Source organism: Stegodyphus dumicola, chromosome 9 (genome assembly GCF_044657685.1).
Source record: "Stegodyphus dumicola isolate Sdum_Otavi_A_Nest chromosome 9, ASM4465768v1".
Taxonomy (NCBI): domain Eukaryota; kingdom Metazoa; phylum Arthropoda; class Arachnida; order Araneae; family Eresidae; genus Stegodyphus; species Stegodyphus dumicola.
In genome coordinates, this window is record NC_140776.1 from 114,396,570 (window position 1) to 114,413,444 (window position 16,875).

General features: G+C 33.9%; 1 protein-coding gene across 3 annotated transcripts in view; it reads right to left on the bottom strand.

The window, feature by feature from the left end:
- The window catches only part of LOC118184467 (serine/threonine-protein phosphatase 4 regulatory subunit 4-like), a 197,575-nt gene that overhangs the window by 62,935 nt on the left and 117,765 nt on the right, over window positions 1-16,875 (bottom strand). For all 3 annotated transcript variants that reach the window (XM_035354141.2, XM_035354139.2, XM_085823948.1), the window contains exon 17: window positions 11,216-11,341. In XM_035354141.2, coding sequence (XP_035210032.1) covers window positions 11,216-11,341 — 126 coding nt within the window. The remainder of the gene's footprint in view (window positions 1-11,215; window positions 11,342-16,875) is intronic.

A 16,875-nucleotide genomic window follows, 5' to 3' on the forward strand; every position in this document is an offset into this window, starting at 1 on the left:
TGCTTTAAATGTACATGCACCTGCATTTCAAGCTAAAACTCAAAACGAAACCTTTACAGCCGTTATGGGTACTAATAGTGGGAAAAACGTTATTTTATCTACTGCCATTGTATTCATCGAGACTAATGATAGAACTTTAATTAAGGTGAAAGCGTTATGTGATAGTGGAAGTGTTTCTTGTTTTTGTACCACTGAATTAGCGGATATACTTAATTTAAAAAGGGAAAAGACAAATATTTCAGTTTGCAGTATATCAGGTATTTCAACTACAATAAAAAGAAAAGCAGTTGCCCTTATCTGTAATCATGAACAAACGTATAAAAGGAAACTAGAGGTTTTTGGTAATTCCAAAAATAGCAGGTTTAACTACCGCAAAGTTTATCGATGTTAGTAACCTTGCGATTCCTGAGAAGGTGAATTTAGCGGATCCGGAATTTTATAAACCAGAGAAAGTAAACCTGCTGCTCGGCGCGGAAGTTTTTTATGATATGTTACGAGCTGGTAAAATCTATGTTCCTAATACAGGCTTGATATTACAAAATAGTGTGTTTGGATATATAGTTAGTGGAAATATAAATGATTCACGGAGAAATAATTTATCGTATTGTGGGTTAATAAATGATAATTCAGAGAGTGAATTGAAAATGTATTTCGAATTAGAATCATTAGGAATTAAAGATGATCCTTATTGTCATGAGGAAGACAAAGCATTGGAAATATTTAATAAGACAGTTTGTTTTAAAGCTGGTCGCTACGAGGTTACTTTACCTTGGAAAAGGGACTGGAGGGAATTAGCTTATAATTACCGAGTAGCGGAAAATAAATTAAAAACCCTTGCAAAGCAAATGAATTATGACAAAACACTGTTTTCTACATATAGTGAAATATTAGATGATTATCTCAAGCAAGGTATCGTTGAGAGAGTGTCAGATGGAAATATACCTATCGGTAAACCAGTATTTTACCTGCCACACCAACCGGTATTTAGAGAAACCAGTGCTTCAACAAAGACTAGAATAGTGTTTGATGGCAGCTCACATGAGTTCGGGCAGCTATCACTGAACGATTGTCTATGGACAGGGACAAATTTAAATCCTAATATGTTCCATCTGCTAATTAATTTCCAATTAAATAAAGTTGCAATTTCAGCGGATTTAGAACAAGCATTTTTGCAGATTGCTTCGGCAGAAAGGGATCAAGACGTAGTGCGATTCCTGTTTGAGGAAAACACACAATTAAATGATCTAAAACTAGCGACATATAGATTCAAGCGCGTAAATTTTGGGATTAAGTCAAGTCTGTTTTTGTTGGCTGCAACAATTAAAGAACACATTAGAAAATATCAAGATGAGCAGCCAGGTGTATTTAAAATATTGAATTCTTGTGTTTATGTTGATGATTTTATTACTGGACAGGACAGTATAGATAAGACTCTAAGCTTATCGCGTAAAGCTAAACAAATTATGAGTGCAGCAAATATGAAATTGCGTAAATGGGTATCCAATGATCCTGAGCTGATGAGAAAATGGGAAAAAGAAGATTTTGAGATCCATCCACATAAAATCAATGACTTAAACGAGACACTTAAGATCTTGGGAATATCTTGGGATACTAATGAATACAGTCTGAGTATAGACACAGACAGTTTGATGGAATTCCTTAAGAATAAGTGTAATACGAAACGGTTCATCTTGAAAACTGCCGAGAAGACTTTTGATCCCTTTGGGTTAATAACTCCATTTACTGTTAGACTTAAATTCTTGCTACAAGAACTTTGGGTTCGAAAATTGACATGGGATGATGAACTACCTACAGATATCTGTCAAGAGTGGGCAAAGTGGTGCTGTGAATGTCATCATCTAAGTAAAATTGCAGTTCCAAGATTCATTTTGAATCCCGAAGCCGATTCCATAGAGATCCATTGCTTTTCAGATGCCAGTCAGAGGGCGTACGGTACTGTTGTCTACGTAAAACTGCATAAACAAGAAGAAATTTCTGCGAGTTTCGTCGCATCAAAATGTCGTGTTGTACCTGTGAAAAGAATTATGTTACCTCGTCTTGAATTACTTGGTGCATTACTAGCAGCGCATTTAGGTTCTGGAGTGAAAAAATTGCTCGATCAAAAGAAATCCTCGAGAATATTTTATTGGACTGATGCCAAAATAGTGCTATGCTGGATTAAAGGTACCAATACCAAATGGAAATCTTTCATAGCCAACAGAGTTAACGAGATTAGGAAGTTAACACAGCCGACAGAGTGGTTCTATTGTTCAACAAAAGAGAACCCAGCAGATGTTATGACGCATGGTGTTCAAATTGACTTTCTTGTGAACTGTTCCAAATGGTGGTCATGCTGTTACTTTCTAACATGCTCAGAGATTCCTCATCAACACTTATCAATTGAGGTAGTTGAAGAAGTGTGTCCAAATGAACTTAAAGGGGACAATGAACTGCATAACGATTCTAACTTAGTTTTAATTGCATGTAATGAACCAAACCTCTTTAATGATATTCTTAATTTGTCTTCTAATTATACTAAACTTATTCATATTGTAAGTTTCATTTTCAGGTTTATCCATAATCTTAAGAACCCTCAGTAAGGAGGTACGGAGTACTTACTTTAGAAGAGATAAAGGATGCTGAGGTGTATATTTTATTATAGGCCCAGAAAAGTGAGTTTCTAGAAGAAATAAATCAATTAAAAAGAGGTAAGTGTGTAAACCTCAAAAGTAAATTAGCATCACTGAATGTGTTTCTTGATAACATGGGGCTAATTAGAGTGGGCGAACGATTGTCCTATTCGGACCTACCCGCTAATAGTAAACACCCTATAGTTTTACCTAGTAAACATGGTTTAACTACTATTATTTGAGAGCATTTTCATTTGTTCATTTAGGATCACAATCACTGTTACATCAGGTAAGACAAAGGTTCTGGCCGCTCAATGGCAGAAATAATTGTCGAAAGATCATCTACAGATGTGCGACATGTTTCAAGAACAAACCTATCACAGTTCAACAAATAATGGCCGAGTTGCCCAAAGAGCGTGTCACACCATCATACCCATTTAACATAACTGGTGTTGATTTCTGCGACTCATTTGCAATAAAGTTTAAGAATCAACGTGAGTTTTGAACAAAATTTATGTCGTAGTATATGTATATATGAGTACAAAAGCCATACACTTAGACTTTGTGACAGACCAAACTAGCCAATCTTTTATTTCAAGCTTAAAACGTTTTTTCTCTAGAAGGGGAAAATGTACTGGAATAATGAGTGAAAATTCTAAAACCTTTATTGGTACTAGTGTAGAACTAAAAAAAAAAAAAAAAATGCAAAAATTGGTTGAGTGTCCAGATGAGAATTTAGCGAGTTTTTATACCACTGAAGGTATAGAGTGGAAATTTATTCCTTCAAAGTCGCCAAATTTCGGCGGAATTTGGGAGGCCGGGGTTAAATCATTTAAGAGTCATTTAAAGAGAGTTATTGGTAATCAGTGTTTAACTTTAGAAGAATTTTTAACTGTTTTAACTGAAACTGAAGGAGTATTGAACTCAAGACCTCTTACTCCAATTTCAGCTGATTACAATAATTCTGAAACTTTGACCCCAGGTCACTTTTTGGTTGGTAGACCCTATCACAACTCTAGCTGAGCCAGATTTATCCAACATAAATGAGAACAGACTTTCTAAATGGCAAAGAATCACTAAGTATACACAAAAAATTTGGAAATTATGGAAACGTGATTATCTGAATAATTTACAAGAACGTCACAAGTGGAAAATTTTAAAGGATGACGTTCAGTTGGGAACTCTTGTATTAATAAAAGATGAAAATTTGCCTTCAACCAAATGGCTAGTGGGGAGAATAGCTGAGGTTTTTCATGGTAGGGATAACAAAATAAGAGTAGTAACTGTAAAATTGCCTAATCAGCATTTGCTGAAACGAAATGTTCGAGATATATGTATACTTCCTGTAGAATGATGGTTTATTTCTATTATAAACTGGTATTTGTTGTAATAATTTGAATGTATATTTTTCATTATTGTAATTTGTTATTGTGAAGTAATTTATTGTAGTGCCTTTATATTTACATTTATTGAAATAATAGCTTGAAATTGTTAATTTCAACGCCAGGAATGTTTTGTATTAGCTGAGAAATGCTTGGCGCCAGAGCGGAATCTTGGCGGAATTGGCACTGAAATGTATTCTGTGAGAAACTTGATTTTGTGGTACATTCGAAGCTGCGATTTATATATTACGCCGTAAGGGGAAACCTAGCGCCTGAAAGTCGCTATGGAAAATAAATGTATTGAAACTGTGTAATGTGTGTGGAGTTATTTTATTGTGATATATAGCTATCAACGGTAAATAGAATAAGTCAATTCACAGACTATATCTAAACTCGTCAGTAAATAATGCTCAGGCCCAGTAGTCTTGGCTCCATTGAACATGATAACGGCACCAGTTTAAACGGGCCCCTCTGGAAACTGAAGTGAGTGAGACTCAAACCATTGGTTTTCTCTCATATAATCCAACCTCATTAAGTCTTCGTGCAGCAGTAGAGCGCCTAAGTCGAAATCCTGTGGCAGCCTGAAGCTCTAAAAACCAAATCTCTTGCAGTCGCTTCATGGTTTCTTTGATTTGACAGCGACAGAAAATGATCTTATGACACAGTTTTTGCTCTTGGTCACCCTTGATCATGCTGTCTATCAACTGATCCAATACTTGAAAAGCAGCTCCAAGCTCTTGATATGACACTTTGAGGAATATTCAAATCTTGGGCGCTTGTGTTTGACTTTCCTCAATTCTACCAATTATTCAGCACTTTGACCTTCACTTAAATGATGCATTTGAGCCATAACAACTGAATACTGATCACTCTCAGAACCCACATTCACTTTAAACAACACTACAGACCAGAATTCCAAAATGACTAATGTTTCTTTTTTAGTTTCGCATCTCAAAAATATTACTGTGGCATAAGCATGCTGACTAGCATCCCAAAATACATGAAGTGTCCCGGAACTTCTATATCCAAAACCTATACGTCGCGGTATTCTCAACTTATTCAAAATTTGTAATTTGTTATACCACCTCGAAAATTTACTTTTGATATTATCTGGTAATGGAGTATCCCAGTCTGCTTTTATCACCCAAATTTCCTGTAGCTGTAACTTTGCAGGCAATAAAACAGGCGTGAAGAAACCCAAAAGATCAAGCATTGTCTGCTTTAATGACAAAACCTACCTTTTAGATAAATTGTCCAAAACCAATACAGTCTTAATTTCAATATAAAGGTTATCTTCTTTTCTGTCCCACATAATCCTTAAAACTGGTACAGAATTCTCCATTGTAGACTCGGTGCACAAAGCACTTTGGGTTAATTCCACGTCTTTTTCTACTGGGCCATAGGTCCACATACGTAAGTCCATTTTTGCTTCAGGTAATATTTCAGTAGAATATTTCACAAAATTCACAAGCTCCATTTCGTTATCAACAGAAGTCACACAATTATCAATATAAAAGGATTTATTTAATTTCTGAGCTATAGAACTTTATTCCTTTGGTACTTGTGCCAAATGAACTGAAATAATCGCCCCTAATAGGAAAGGGCTGGACTTTACTCCAAAAACTACCCTTGTATGGCAGAAAATCTTCAGAACATTATCTTTCTCCCACCATAAAAATCTTAAAAAGTCCATATCTTCTTTCCGTAATTCAATCTGTAAAAATGCACGCCGGATATCAGAGGTTATGCCAATGCATTTTTCTCTAAATCTTAACAAAATTCAAGGGATTTCTTCTATTACATTTGGTCCTTTTATTAAGTAATCATTAAGGGAGGGTGATCTATTAACTTTACATGATGTGTCAAAAACAGGTCTTATCTTAGTCGAGACACTGTCTGGTTTAAATACTTGGTGATGCGGTAAATAGTGCCCCTTAGAATTCAGTCGATTGTCTGGTACTATTTCAATTACACCCTCCTCCATCGATTCATTAAAAATTCTATCATATTCTTTATATTTATGCAAAGACTTGAGTTTTCGGATGACACTAAACAATCTTTTTCTGCTATATGACGATTTGAGGGCAATTCTGCGTTATATACTAATCAAGGTAATCCGACACAATAACGACCATCTTCGTTTCTAGAAAGAGAGTTTAAAAATTTTCCGTGGGCAATTTCTTCCTCAGCAGCGTTAGTTTAATTCTGATGAGCATCTAATATTCCGATCAATTCTAAGCTCCAAAGATCGGAGATTTTAAAGTCGTGACCCTCTAAACTTGCACACAAAATGGAAGCATCTTTATTTTTGTGATTAACAAATTCGTCCGATACACCACAAACTGTCCAACCAAGTTTTGTACAGACTGCTATTAGTCCTCCTTTTAATTGTTTAACTGATCTTGTGAAAATTTTTCCATAAATATCACTACCAATTAGCATTTCTATTTTTGGACAATCTGCTCCCAAATCCGACAACCAAATGTTGTTTCGTTTTAATTCTTTTAATATCGGACCCTTGGGTACCCGAAGTATATCCCCACATATTATGTCTTGATCTAAAAATTCAAATTCTAGATCTGAATACTTACGTGGACTGGCTGAACATAATTTTACCTGATATTTGTTATGCAACTTTGCTTCTGTTCTGGCTTGACACCAGCTACTCTTACAAATAAAGTCATTAAAGCTATGTCAGCGGTACAAGTTTGCCTGGCTGTAGTCGTGTGTATATTGTCTATTTCTGATTTTTCTGTAGGAGGTTCAGTTTCATTATTAATGTCTGAACACCAAATAACTGAGTGTGATTTACCACAAGCAAAACACCTAACAAACTGTTTACAGAACTTTGCCATATGATTTGGTTCCAAGCATTTTAAACAACATTTTTTCTCCTTAACTTTAGAAATCCCTTCATTAAAAGATAATGAACGTGCATTGTACCAATTTTTACCACAAAAAATACAAGCATGTTCTTTAGTTGTAAGAAAACCTGTGGCAGTAGGAACATTTGTTTGTTTCTTAAATTTACCTTTTGTTTCCCTCTTTGCTTTATCATGATATCCCTCTTTACGACTAACACCATCGAGTCCATTACATGCCAATTTTATTCTCTCCTCACCCTCCACTTCAGCCTTTAAAAATTTCATTAAGTTTTGTAAGGTGAGAAAGATCGTTCCTTCAGGCTGGTTAAAGAGCGAACTCCTTTAAAACATCTTCCGTGAGACACCAATTTATGTTATTAATAAAACATAGCCTCATCAATTAAAATAAAAACATTTCTTTCACTCATCCAAGATGCAGAGCAATCCAGAAAACAAAAGACAAAACTTAATTACTTACCTGAGTAGTGCGATGTTGAATCGGAATAAAAACTCGAAGAAGTTGATTTATCTAATTATATTCTATCTACACTACAAAATAATACAATACTAAAATATATACATTATTTAACAATTTCCGGGACATTTTACTGTCCTCTAAAGTTATTAAACGTCTTAATCAGTTCACGTCACGAGTTCGAAAGGGAAAAACCCTTTTTCTTTTTCCTACTTCGATAACAGCCAACGCCATCTGTACCTCGTACATCAAATGAAGAGATTTGTTTTTAATGTTTGTAAGATACTACTAATCAGTTTCCCCCAACAGCAGGAAAAGTGATGATTCACAGGCCATGGATCCAGGACAATCTACTGGCATTAAGAATATTGAAAAGAAAATAAAAATTGTTTACAATAAAAATATAATAAAAGTTATCATTTGGGTTTACTTGGAATGGAGATCAAATGTTCCCTCAACCTCAATATATTGTGTGCGGTGAACTATTATGCAATGAGAACTATTATGTAATAAGTATGAAACCTTCATTTCTTAAAAGACATCTTGAATCTAAGCATGCCAGTTTAAAGGGCAAATCTCAAGAATAATTCAAGAGGAAATTATCAGAACTCAAAAACAGTTAACAAATAATGAAAGGTTTGTTACTTCAAGTGAAAATGTTTTGGAAGCAAGTTATCTAGTAAGCCTAAGAATTGCCAAGACTGTGCAGGCTCACACTACTGGAGAAAACCTTATATTACCAGCAGCTAAAGGTAGCATTTTAACATTATTCATCAAAAAAGAATGCAATGAACCTAATAATATTCTGTTATCAAATGATACAGTAAGTTGATGAATTCATGAAATGGAAAATTTCATAAAAGAGACAATTATTCAAAAAATTAAGCACTGTGAGTATTTCGCATTGCAGTTGGAGGAAAGAACTGATATACTGAACTTTGTTTAATTATTATCACTTTAGACAAGATTATTACTTTAGATTTTCAGTTTTCAAGAAGATAAACAAATTGACAAAAAGCATTTATTTTGTGAATCTCTTCACGATAGAGCAAGCGTAAATAAAATTTTCACAGTAATTTACAATTTTATGTCTGAGAATGATATTTCTTGGATTAAGTGCATTACCGTATGCAGTGAGGGAAGTCGGGCACTGACAGGAAAACATTCTGGTGTTACTTCTCAAGAAAGTCGCGCCTGAAACTAAACTTACTCAATGCTTCATTTCATCATGAAGCTTTGGTAGACAAAACAATTCCCGAAAACCCGAAAATCATTTTGAATCAAGCTGTCAGAATTGTTAACACTTTACTGACTGCTAGCAGTTCAATAGCATCCGCACCTCTGACCGGCCACTCAGCTGCAGATTCTCCCTGTTCTGAATAACTGTCAGGACAGTCTGATAAATCATCTAAATAAAACTCTTCAACACCATTTTTTTCGCGTATCGTGAACGGTAAATTTTTTAAAAACAGTGTGAAAATGTTGGGAGGCAACGCACTCATCGCAAGTGAGCAATGTACCTCAATACTAATAATAAAATGCAGATGATACAGCAAATGGCAATTGTTTATCATCATGGCTACCGATTGATAGGCTGTTTTTAGGTAGCCCCGAGAAAAAAGCAATTAATAGGTCGGTAGGCATTGGCGAAAAAAGCCGATTAATAGATTATCGGTCTGTAGGTGTTGCCGAAAAAAAGGCCGATTAATATGCTATCGGTCGGTAGGCGTTGGCGAAAAAAGCAGATTAATAGACTATTGGTCGGTAGACATTGGCGATAAAAAACTGATTAATAGACTATCGATCCGTAGGCGTTGGCCATAAAAAGCTCATTAATAGGCGATCAGTTGGTAAAGTGTTAATTTAATTAAAAGCCGAGCTTTAAATTCAAGAATATTTATGATTTTATGCCAAGAGATGGGCAGTAAACATGAAATGCTTTTGTTACATTACAAATTAAAGTGGTTATCCAGAGGCAAAGTTTTAAATCATCTTTTTGAATCATCTATATGATTTAAAATTTGAATTGCAAAAATGTTTATTTAGTACATTATGGTTGGCGCGTTTAGCATATTTAGATGATATTTTTGGAATGTTAAATGAATTAAACTTAAGATTTCAAAGACAATGTGTTAATTTGTTTACCAGAAATAAAATAAATTTAATGATAAAAAACTTGAGCTAATAATCAAAGAATTAGATAAAAATATTTTAAGCTTTTTAGCACTTTTATAAAGTTTTTTAATAGAAAATGATTTGAAAATAAAACAAGAATTTGCATCCAACATTAAACATCGTTGTTTTTCATTGATAAATAATTTCAACATATATACTCCTGAAAATTATGAAAAAGAAAATTGGATTAGAACTCCATTTTGTTCAAATTTACTTGAAATTTCAAACAATTCACAGAAATTTCCTGTGATCGAATTCTAACCGAAGATTTCAAAAATAACACACCTGTCAACTTTTGGCTGAACTGAAAAAAAAAAGAAGTTAAATGCATTTAAAATAAATAAAATAAATTTATTGCCTTTTTGCCCATTTGTGTGAACAAGAATTTTCTTCACAAAATTCACATTTCTAATTTCACATTTGCATTTCATTTTTTTCAAAATTCACTTTCATGTATACCCAGATTATGACCCAGATTACCATGCATTTGAAAACAGCATACATTAAAAGAGGAAATACAGTAAAACACAATTAACTGAATGTTCTGTTCAGAAAAGATATACAGTCAAAAGTCTTTAATCCAGAACCGTTGAGACTTTGGTGATTCCGGATTATAGATCATCAATTTAAATCTGGTAAGATGGCATGCAGAAATTACAAAATTAAAAATATGAAACCGTAATTTATGAAATAAAGAGCAATTATGATCTAAAAGGTATCAAAATTTACAAAAAAAGAAAAAAAAACTTAATATTTATTTGTTTACTTTATTAAACATCTCTTTCAACCTCGCGCATGCGTAAAGCATACATTACACATAGTTGAAATTACAAAATTGCAACCAGAAAACTATTTGATGCGTATTCGTGATATTTATAATGACGAGGAACTTTATTTAAATTACATCGGAGTACATCGAGATGAAACACTACATTTAGTGAGGAATTCTAAGCGAATAAAATAAAAACATCTGCCCTGAAGATGAGGATAGTGCTGACAGATCAACTTCCAATTCATTGCACGCCGCGAAGTCCCCCCCCCCTCCTGCAGAGCAGCCTGAAATTGATAAACAGATTTCGGAATGGCTAGAGAAACAAAGGAGACTTTATCTATTTTTTGCAGCAATTCCACTTTTTGTTTGATGGACATCGAAACATGCTTTCCCTTTGTTGATCCTTTGGCAGCTCCAGCATCGGAAATTCTATTTGACATAATCAAAAGTTCCAACTTACTTTCATAAATTGCTCTAACAGTCTGCAAAAAATAATAAGCCATATCCAATTCGAAAATTAAGGAACAATGCAATCTGCAACAATAACTGAAATAGATAATTTATCTTAGCTTATACCGTCTGTAATACATTAAACACGCATATGTAAACGTATTATGCGCATGCGTCAACGCATTATACGTTGACGTATGCGCAAAAAGTTTGTAGCTTTGAGGTCCGGATTATGGGTGTCTGGATTAACGAGTTTTGACTGTATACTATAGAGTAATGCAACAAAATCAGTGTAGCTTTATTAATGGTAAATAATTTCAAATGTTGTAAATCTCATAGAAATTTTATAAAATCTCAAAAGGATTCAATTGAGCAACTGGGATTGTTTGACATATACTTGCATATAATCACTATAATTAGATACTTAAAAAATACAAAAAAGAGAATATTTAATAATTAACACCTACCTGATAAGCTGAGCAATGGTTTGAAAAAATGAAGTTTAAAAAATACTTTAGAAAAAAGTTCAATCACCAGTTCGCATACTCGTATGAAAAGCATTCTTTTATGGCAACTTTTTCCATAGCACAACTCTGAATAAAGAACAAACTAAGCATTAATTAAAAATAATGCCGTGAAAGTTCACAAATTAGGTTTCATTCACAGTCTTAAATTTTAATTATAAACAAAATTTTAAAATATTCTCTGACACATTAACTATTACATATGGAAAATATTTTTTCTCTGAGAAATTCGGTATAACCTTTGCATAATTTATCATGAAAAATAAAATTTTTTAAATACCTTATTCTACTTAAGTAAAAGTTATAAAAATATACAACAGATCTATCAATATTTTTAATCCATGATTTTTAATTATTATTCTAGAAGTAAAATTAATTTCAATTTGAAGAAAAATTCAAAAATATTTATATGAATATTTTTGACACCATAAATAGAACTAATTGTATGAGGTGTTACAATTAAAGAACCGGACTATTCTTAAAAAAATTAGCTTTATTAAAAACATTATACAAATATCTTTTATTTTCCTTCAACATACTCCCATTCCAAACAACTACATCGCTGCATACGAGTTTCCCACTATTCAAAGCAGTGCTGCAGTTCATTAAGTGTCACCTTCTTCAGAAAGCCTGCTGTTTTTGCCTTCATCTCTTCTACAGACTGAAAATGTATTCCCTTACCTTTCCCTTTTAGAATTATGTAAAAATTGCATGGTCCAAGATCTGGTGAGTACGATAGATACTCGGGTGCAGTAATACGTTTATCCGCCAAGAACTATTTCACAGAGAGTGCATTGTGCACTGGGGCACAATCACTCAAAAAAATGGGGGAAAAATATTTGTGGCTTTGAGGTCCAGATTTTGGATCATTCCGGATAATGGACATCTGGATTTCAGACTTTATACTGTAATTCTTAAGGTTCATAGTTGAAAACACTTGCTCACATATATAAGATGAAGCAAACATAGTGCTAATTTTCTGGCCGTGAGGTATTAAACTTGAGAAACTTATTCGATAATGATTTGTAAAATTCTGGCATATTTAGAAACAACTGCTTAAGATGATTGTTAGATTGCAACTCAGTTAATTCAAGCTGCAAATCTGACCTCACTGCTTCACAATTTAGGTTGAAAGGCATGGTAAAAATATCCAATTCTGTTTGAATGGCACTGAAATCTTAAGATCTGGATATTGTTTACTTACTTGAAAAAATTTTGTCAGCCTGAAAAGTGTTTACAAAGATTTTCTGCATTTTGTTTTTTTTTTCATATTCAGACATTGCATCATAATTGGAATTCTTATGCTCAGATATGAAATGACGGGAAATGTTATATTCTTTGAAGACTGTTATAGTTTCATTGCAGATGAGATACACTGGTTTATCTTTTACAATTGTAAAAAAATATTTCCAGGTCCATTCATCATTAGAAGCATGGCACTTTATGCTTTTAGTAGCCATTTTGGGGTTGAAATATTTTACGAATAACCAAACAAGAACTAGCTACACTATACTTTTAATAATTTCACCACTATTCACAATGATGCTGTATATCCACAATCTTTCTATATGCAATCAATGATATTATAACTTACGCCAAGAGAAAAAGCCTCTGGCCGAAGTTTAAAGAGTGCAGTCTGTCACATATGAGGTCCAATTCACCGATATTGGATTCCCATACGTCTGCTCCTAGAGAAAGAGAAAACTGCTTGTTGGCACCAGTCTACAACCGCAACTAATAGAGAAGTTCAGCTTTTAACACTTTACTAATTGAAAGCTGTCTGTGCTTGCTATTTCCATCAATTTATGTTTTATGGAACAAAAATAGAGAAAGTATAAAGGTCATCAGTCCTTTGAAAAAAGAAGTAATATTTAAACAAAGTAGAAAGGAAGAGGGATATATAATATATAAATATATATTTCTTTTAATTTGCCTTGGACCGGCAAATTAAAATTCTATCTGCAGGCGGGATAGAACAGCCGGAGTTTGCCATCCCTGCCCTAGCTATTAGGTTTGGTGTGGAAGAGTAGAAAAGGAATGTAGTTGACGTTGATGCTTCCAGTGCAGGTGGCACGTTATTCCACCCCTCTACCTTATTCAGTTTGTTTTTCATCCTTGTTTGAGGGAGACGTGTTGTGTCGAAGTGCTCTGATCATGATAAACCTTGACTGATAAACCTGGCATTGTCTTGGTGCAAAATCTACATGTTGTTGCTCCACAGATCTAGCCTTTTCTACCTTACTCTTTCTCAGGACCTCAAATGTAGTACTTTGGGGTTGAGGTACCCGTTCAATTGTGGTGATACCATTAATATTGGGGGGGGGGAACCTGGATAGCATGACCTTCAGTTTGTACTTGCTCATTTGAACCTTTTTTGGTCCTTAGCGTTGTGAGAGGTCTTCCAGTGCATGAATTGTCGTTTAGTTTCAAGGTCATACTGAAAAATCCATGTTTCAGCATGTGATGACTTTTTCAATCAGTTCAGGATCTTCTGTGCAGCATTCCATGATGTCAGAGCAAATGTTTCTCTTCATTTTTTGCTCGCATGTCAGGTTTTTTGGTACCTGTTTTGCACAATCTTTCGTCATATGCAAATCTTGGGTCAAAATTTTTCTCATTGTCTCTCTGTCAATGTTTGTAATATCTGATATTATTCGAACACTCAAATATTGGTCCTTACTCAAGATTTCATTAATTTCTTTTTAAGGTTTTCATTAGTTCTTTATGTCACAGATCGACCAGAATGTTCACCATCTTCAACAATCACCCGACTTTCCGAAAACCGTTTGTGCCATTAAAAAATTGAACTACATGACATGCAGTTAATCTCCAAACACCTGCTTTAACAATTTAAAACATTCAATTGAAGTTTTTTTTTTAAATTTCCTGAAGAATTTCAAATTTATGTGCTGTTTGATGTTTAGGTTTATCATGATCAGAGCACTTCCACACAACACGTCTCACTCAAACAAGGATGAAAAACAAACTGAATAAGATAGAGGGGTGGAATACCGTTATACCTGCACTGGAAGCATCAACATCAACTACATTCCTTTTTCACTCTTCCACACCAAGCCTAATAGCTAGGGCAGGGATGGGCAAGCTCCGGCTGTTCTATCCCGCTTGCGGATAGAATTTTAATTTGCCGGTCCGAGGCAAATTAAAAGAAATATATATTTATATATTATATATCCCTCTCCCTTTCTACTTTGCTTAAATATTACTTTTTTTTCAAAGGACTGATGACCTTTATACTTTCTCTATTTTTGTTCCATAAAACATAAATTGATGGAAATAGCAAGCACAGACAGCTTTCAATCAGTAAAGTGTTAAAAGCGGAACTTCTCTATTAGTTACAGCTGTAGACTGGCGCCAACAAGCAGTTTTCTCTTTCTCTAGGAGCAGACATATGGGAATCCAACATCGGTAAATTGGACTTCACATGTGGCAGACTGCACACTTTAAGCTCCAGCCACAGGCTTTTTCTTTTGGCGTAAGTTCTAATATCATAGATTGTCCGAATATGAAAGAAAACAAAATGCAGAAAGTCTTTGTAAACACTTTTCAGGCCGACAAAAGTTTTTCAAGTAGGTAAATAATATCCAGATCTTAAGATTTCAGTGCCATTCAAACAGAACTGAATACCTTTCAACCTAAATTGTGAAGTAGTGAGGTCAGATTTGCAGCTTGAATTAACTGAGTTGCAATCAAACAATCATCTCAAGCAGTTGTTTCTAAATATGCCAAAGTTAGAGTTTTACAAATAATTATCGAATAAGTTTCTCAAGTTTAATACCTCACGGCCAGAAAATTAGCGCTATGTTTGCTTCATCTTATATATGTGAGCAAGTGTTTTCAACTATGAACCTTAAGAATTACAGTATAAAGTCTGAAATCCGGACGTCCATTATCCGGAATGATCTAAAATCTGGACCTCAAAGCCACAAACATTTCCTTTTTTTTTTTGCATGGGAGATTTTCACTTAAAAATTCTGATTCTTAATTTCACTTAGGCACTGAATAAAATATCTCGTTATGGAAAAACAATCAGGTAAGCATAAATTTGTGAGATTAATAATTTGGCTCCGTAGCTGAGTATCTGCTTGGCCAAACCAAAACATTCATGTATTTTATATCACTGACGCCGACCTGGCAAGTCATTATTTATTATATTTACCTTTCTTAACCACATGTTTATCAATACATGACAGCTTCAGTAATAACTCATGCAGTGATGTCTAAACTTTTTATCTATTAGTAATTGAATAACAAGAATATAGTGACCTTTTATGCTAACATTATGCTTGGCGATGATTATAGATTTTTAAATGCTCTAAAAAATGTTGATGAGGAAAAATTCAACAAAAATTTCTTTTCATATGCTAAAAATAGATTTTGTTAATGAAACTCATAGACCAAAAGATTACATTTAATGCTATTTTAATTCAGAATAACTGATATGTTATTCACCATAAACCCAGAAGCGGCAGCAGAATATGTCGGCACCAGACAGCAGAATTTAGGGAAGACGAAATTTTTGGAATTTGGGGGAGCACCAAGCGTCAATAAAGGATGAGAAGTTTTTTATGATTTAGGAAAAGCACTGGGATCCAAAGTTTAAGCACGGTGGAAATTTAGAACTTTGGAAGGCGCTTTGTAAGAAAATTTAAGACCCGTAGAGACTGCACCAGGCAGTATCTAGCGCTGGCCTTAGATAAAGCCTTAAGTATATGTGGGAATTTATTTAGGACTCAAATTAGTTTTAAGCATGTGCAAGAAATAAATGTAAGTATAATAAATAACTAAATTAATACAATCCAGGCTTAATCCAGTACGCTATAGGAGCAAGACAAAATTTAGCGAAAACAACTTGGCTTTCGTCGCCAATCTTGTGATACACAGCCAATGATGTATAGCGGATGCTATTAAGCTAGGCTAAAACTATCTTTACTGATATCTAAAAAGCAAAACCATGTTTCGATGTCCATTGAGCAAAAAGTGGAATTGCTGCAAAAAATGGATACAGGCATATCAATCTCAAAATTATGCGAGGAGCATGGCATTGGAAAGCCAACTGTACATTACATAAAAAGAAAAAAAAAAAAAGGAACTTTATGAATTTTTTGTGGAAGCAACTTAAACAACTTACATTAAAAGAAAGAAACATTTAATAAAATAAACAACTAAGTATAAACTTTTATTTTGTAAATTTTGATACCCTTTAGATCATAACTGTTCTTTATTTCATAAATTACGATTTCATATTTTTAATTGTATAATTTCTGCATGCCATCTTACCAGATTTAAGTTGATAATATAATATCCAGAAAAATCCCAAATCAGGAATTGCCGAAGTCCCAACAAGTCCGGATTTTGGACTTTGTACTGTATTTCAGAACTAGACTGACAGATGAGCATTTAGCCTCGTTCCTTAGAATCAGTACATCTCACTTCAAACCTCAATATAAGGAACTTTTTAAAATGAAAACGCAATTTCATTCATACCATTAACACATTTAAATTGTAATACTTGTATATTGCTTTTAAAATTTCAGAAAAATTTATCTTGGCCCGCCAAACTTTTATTTTCGATTTTTGGCCCG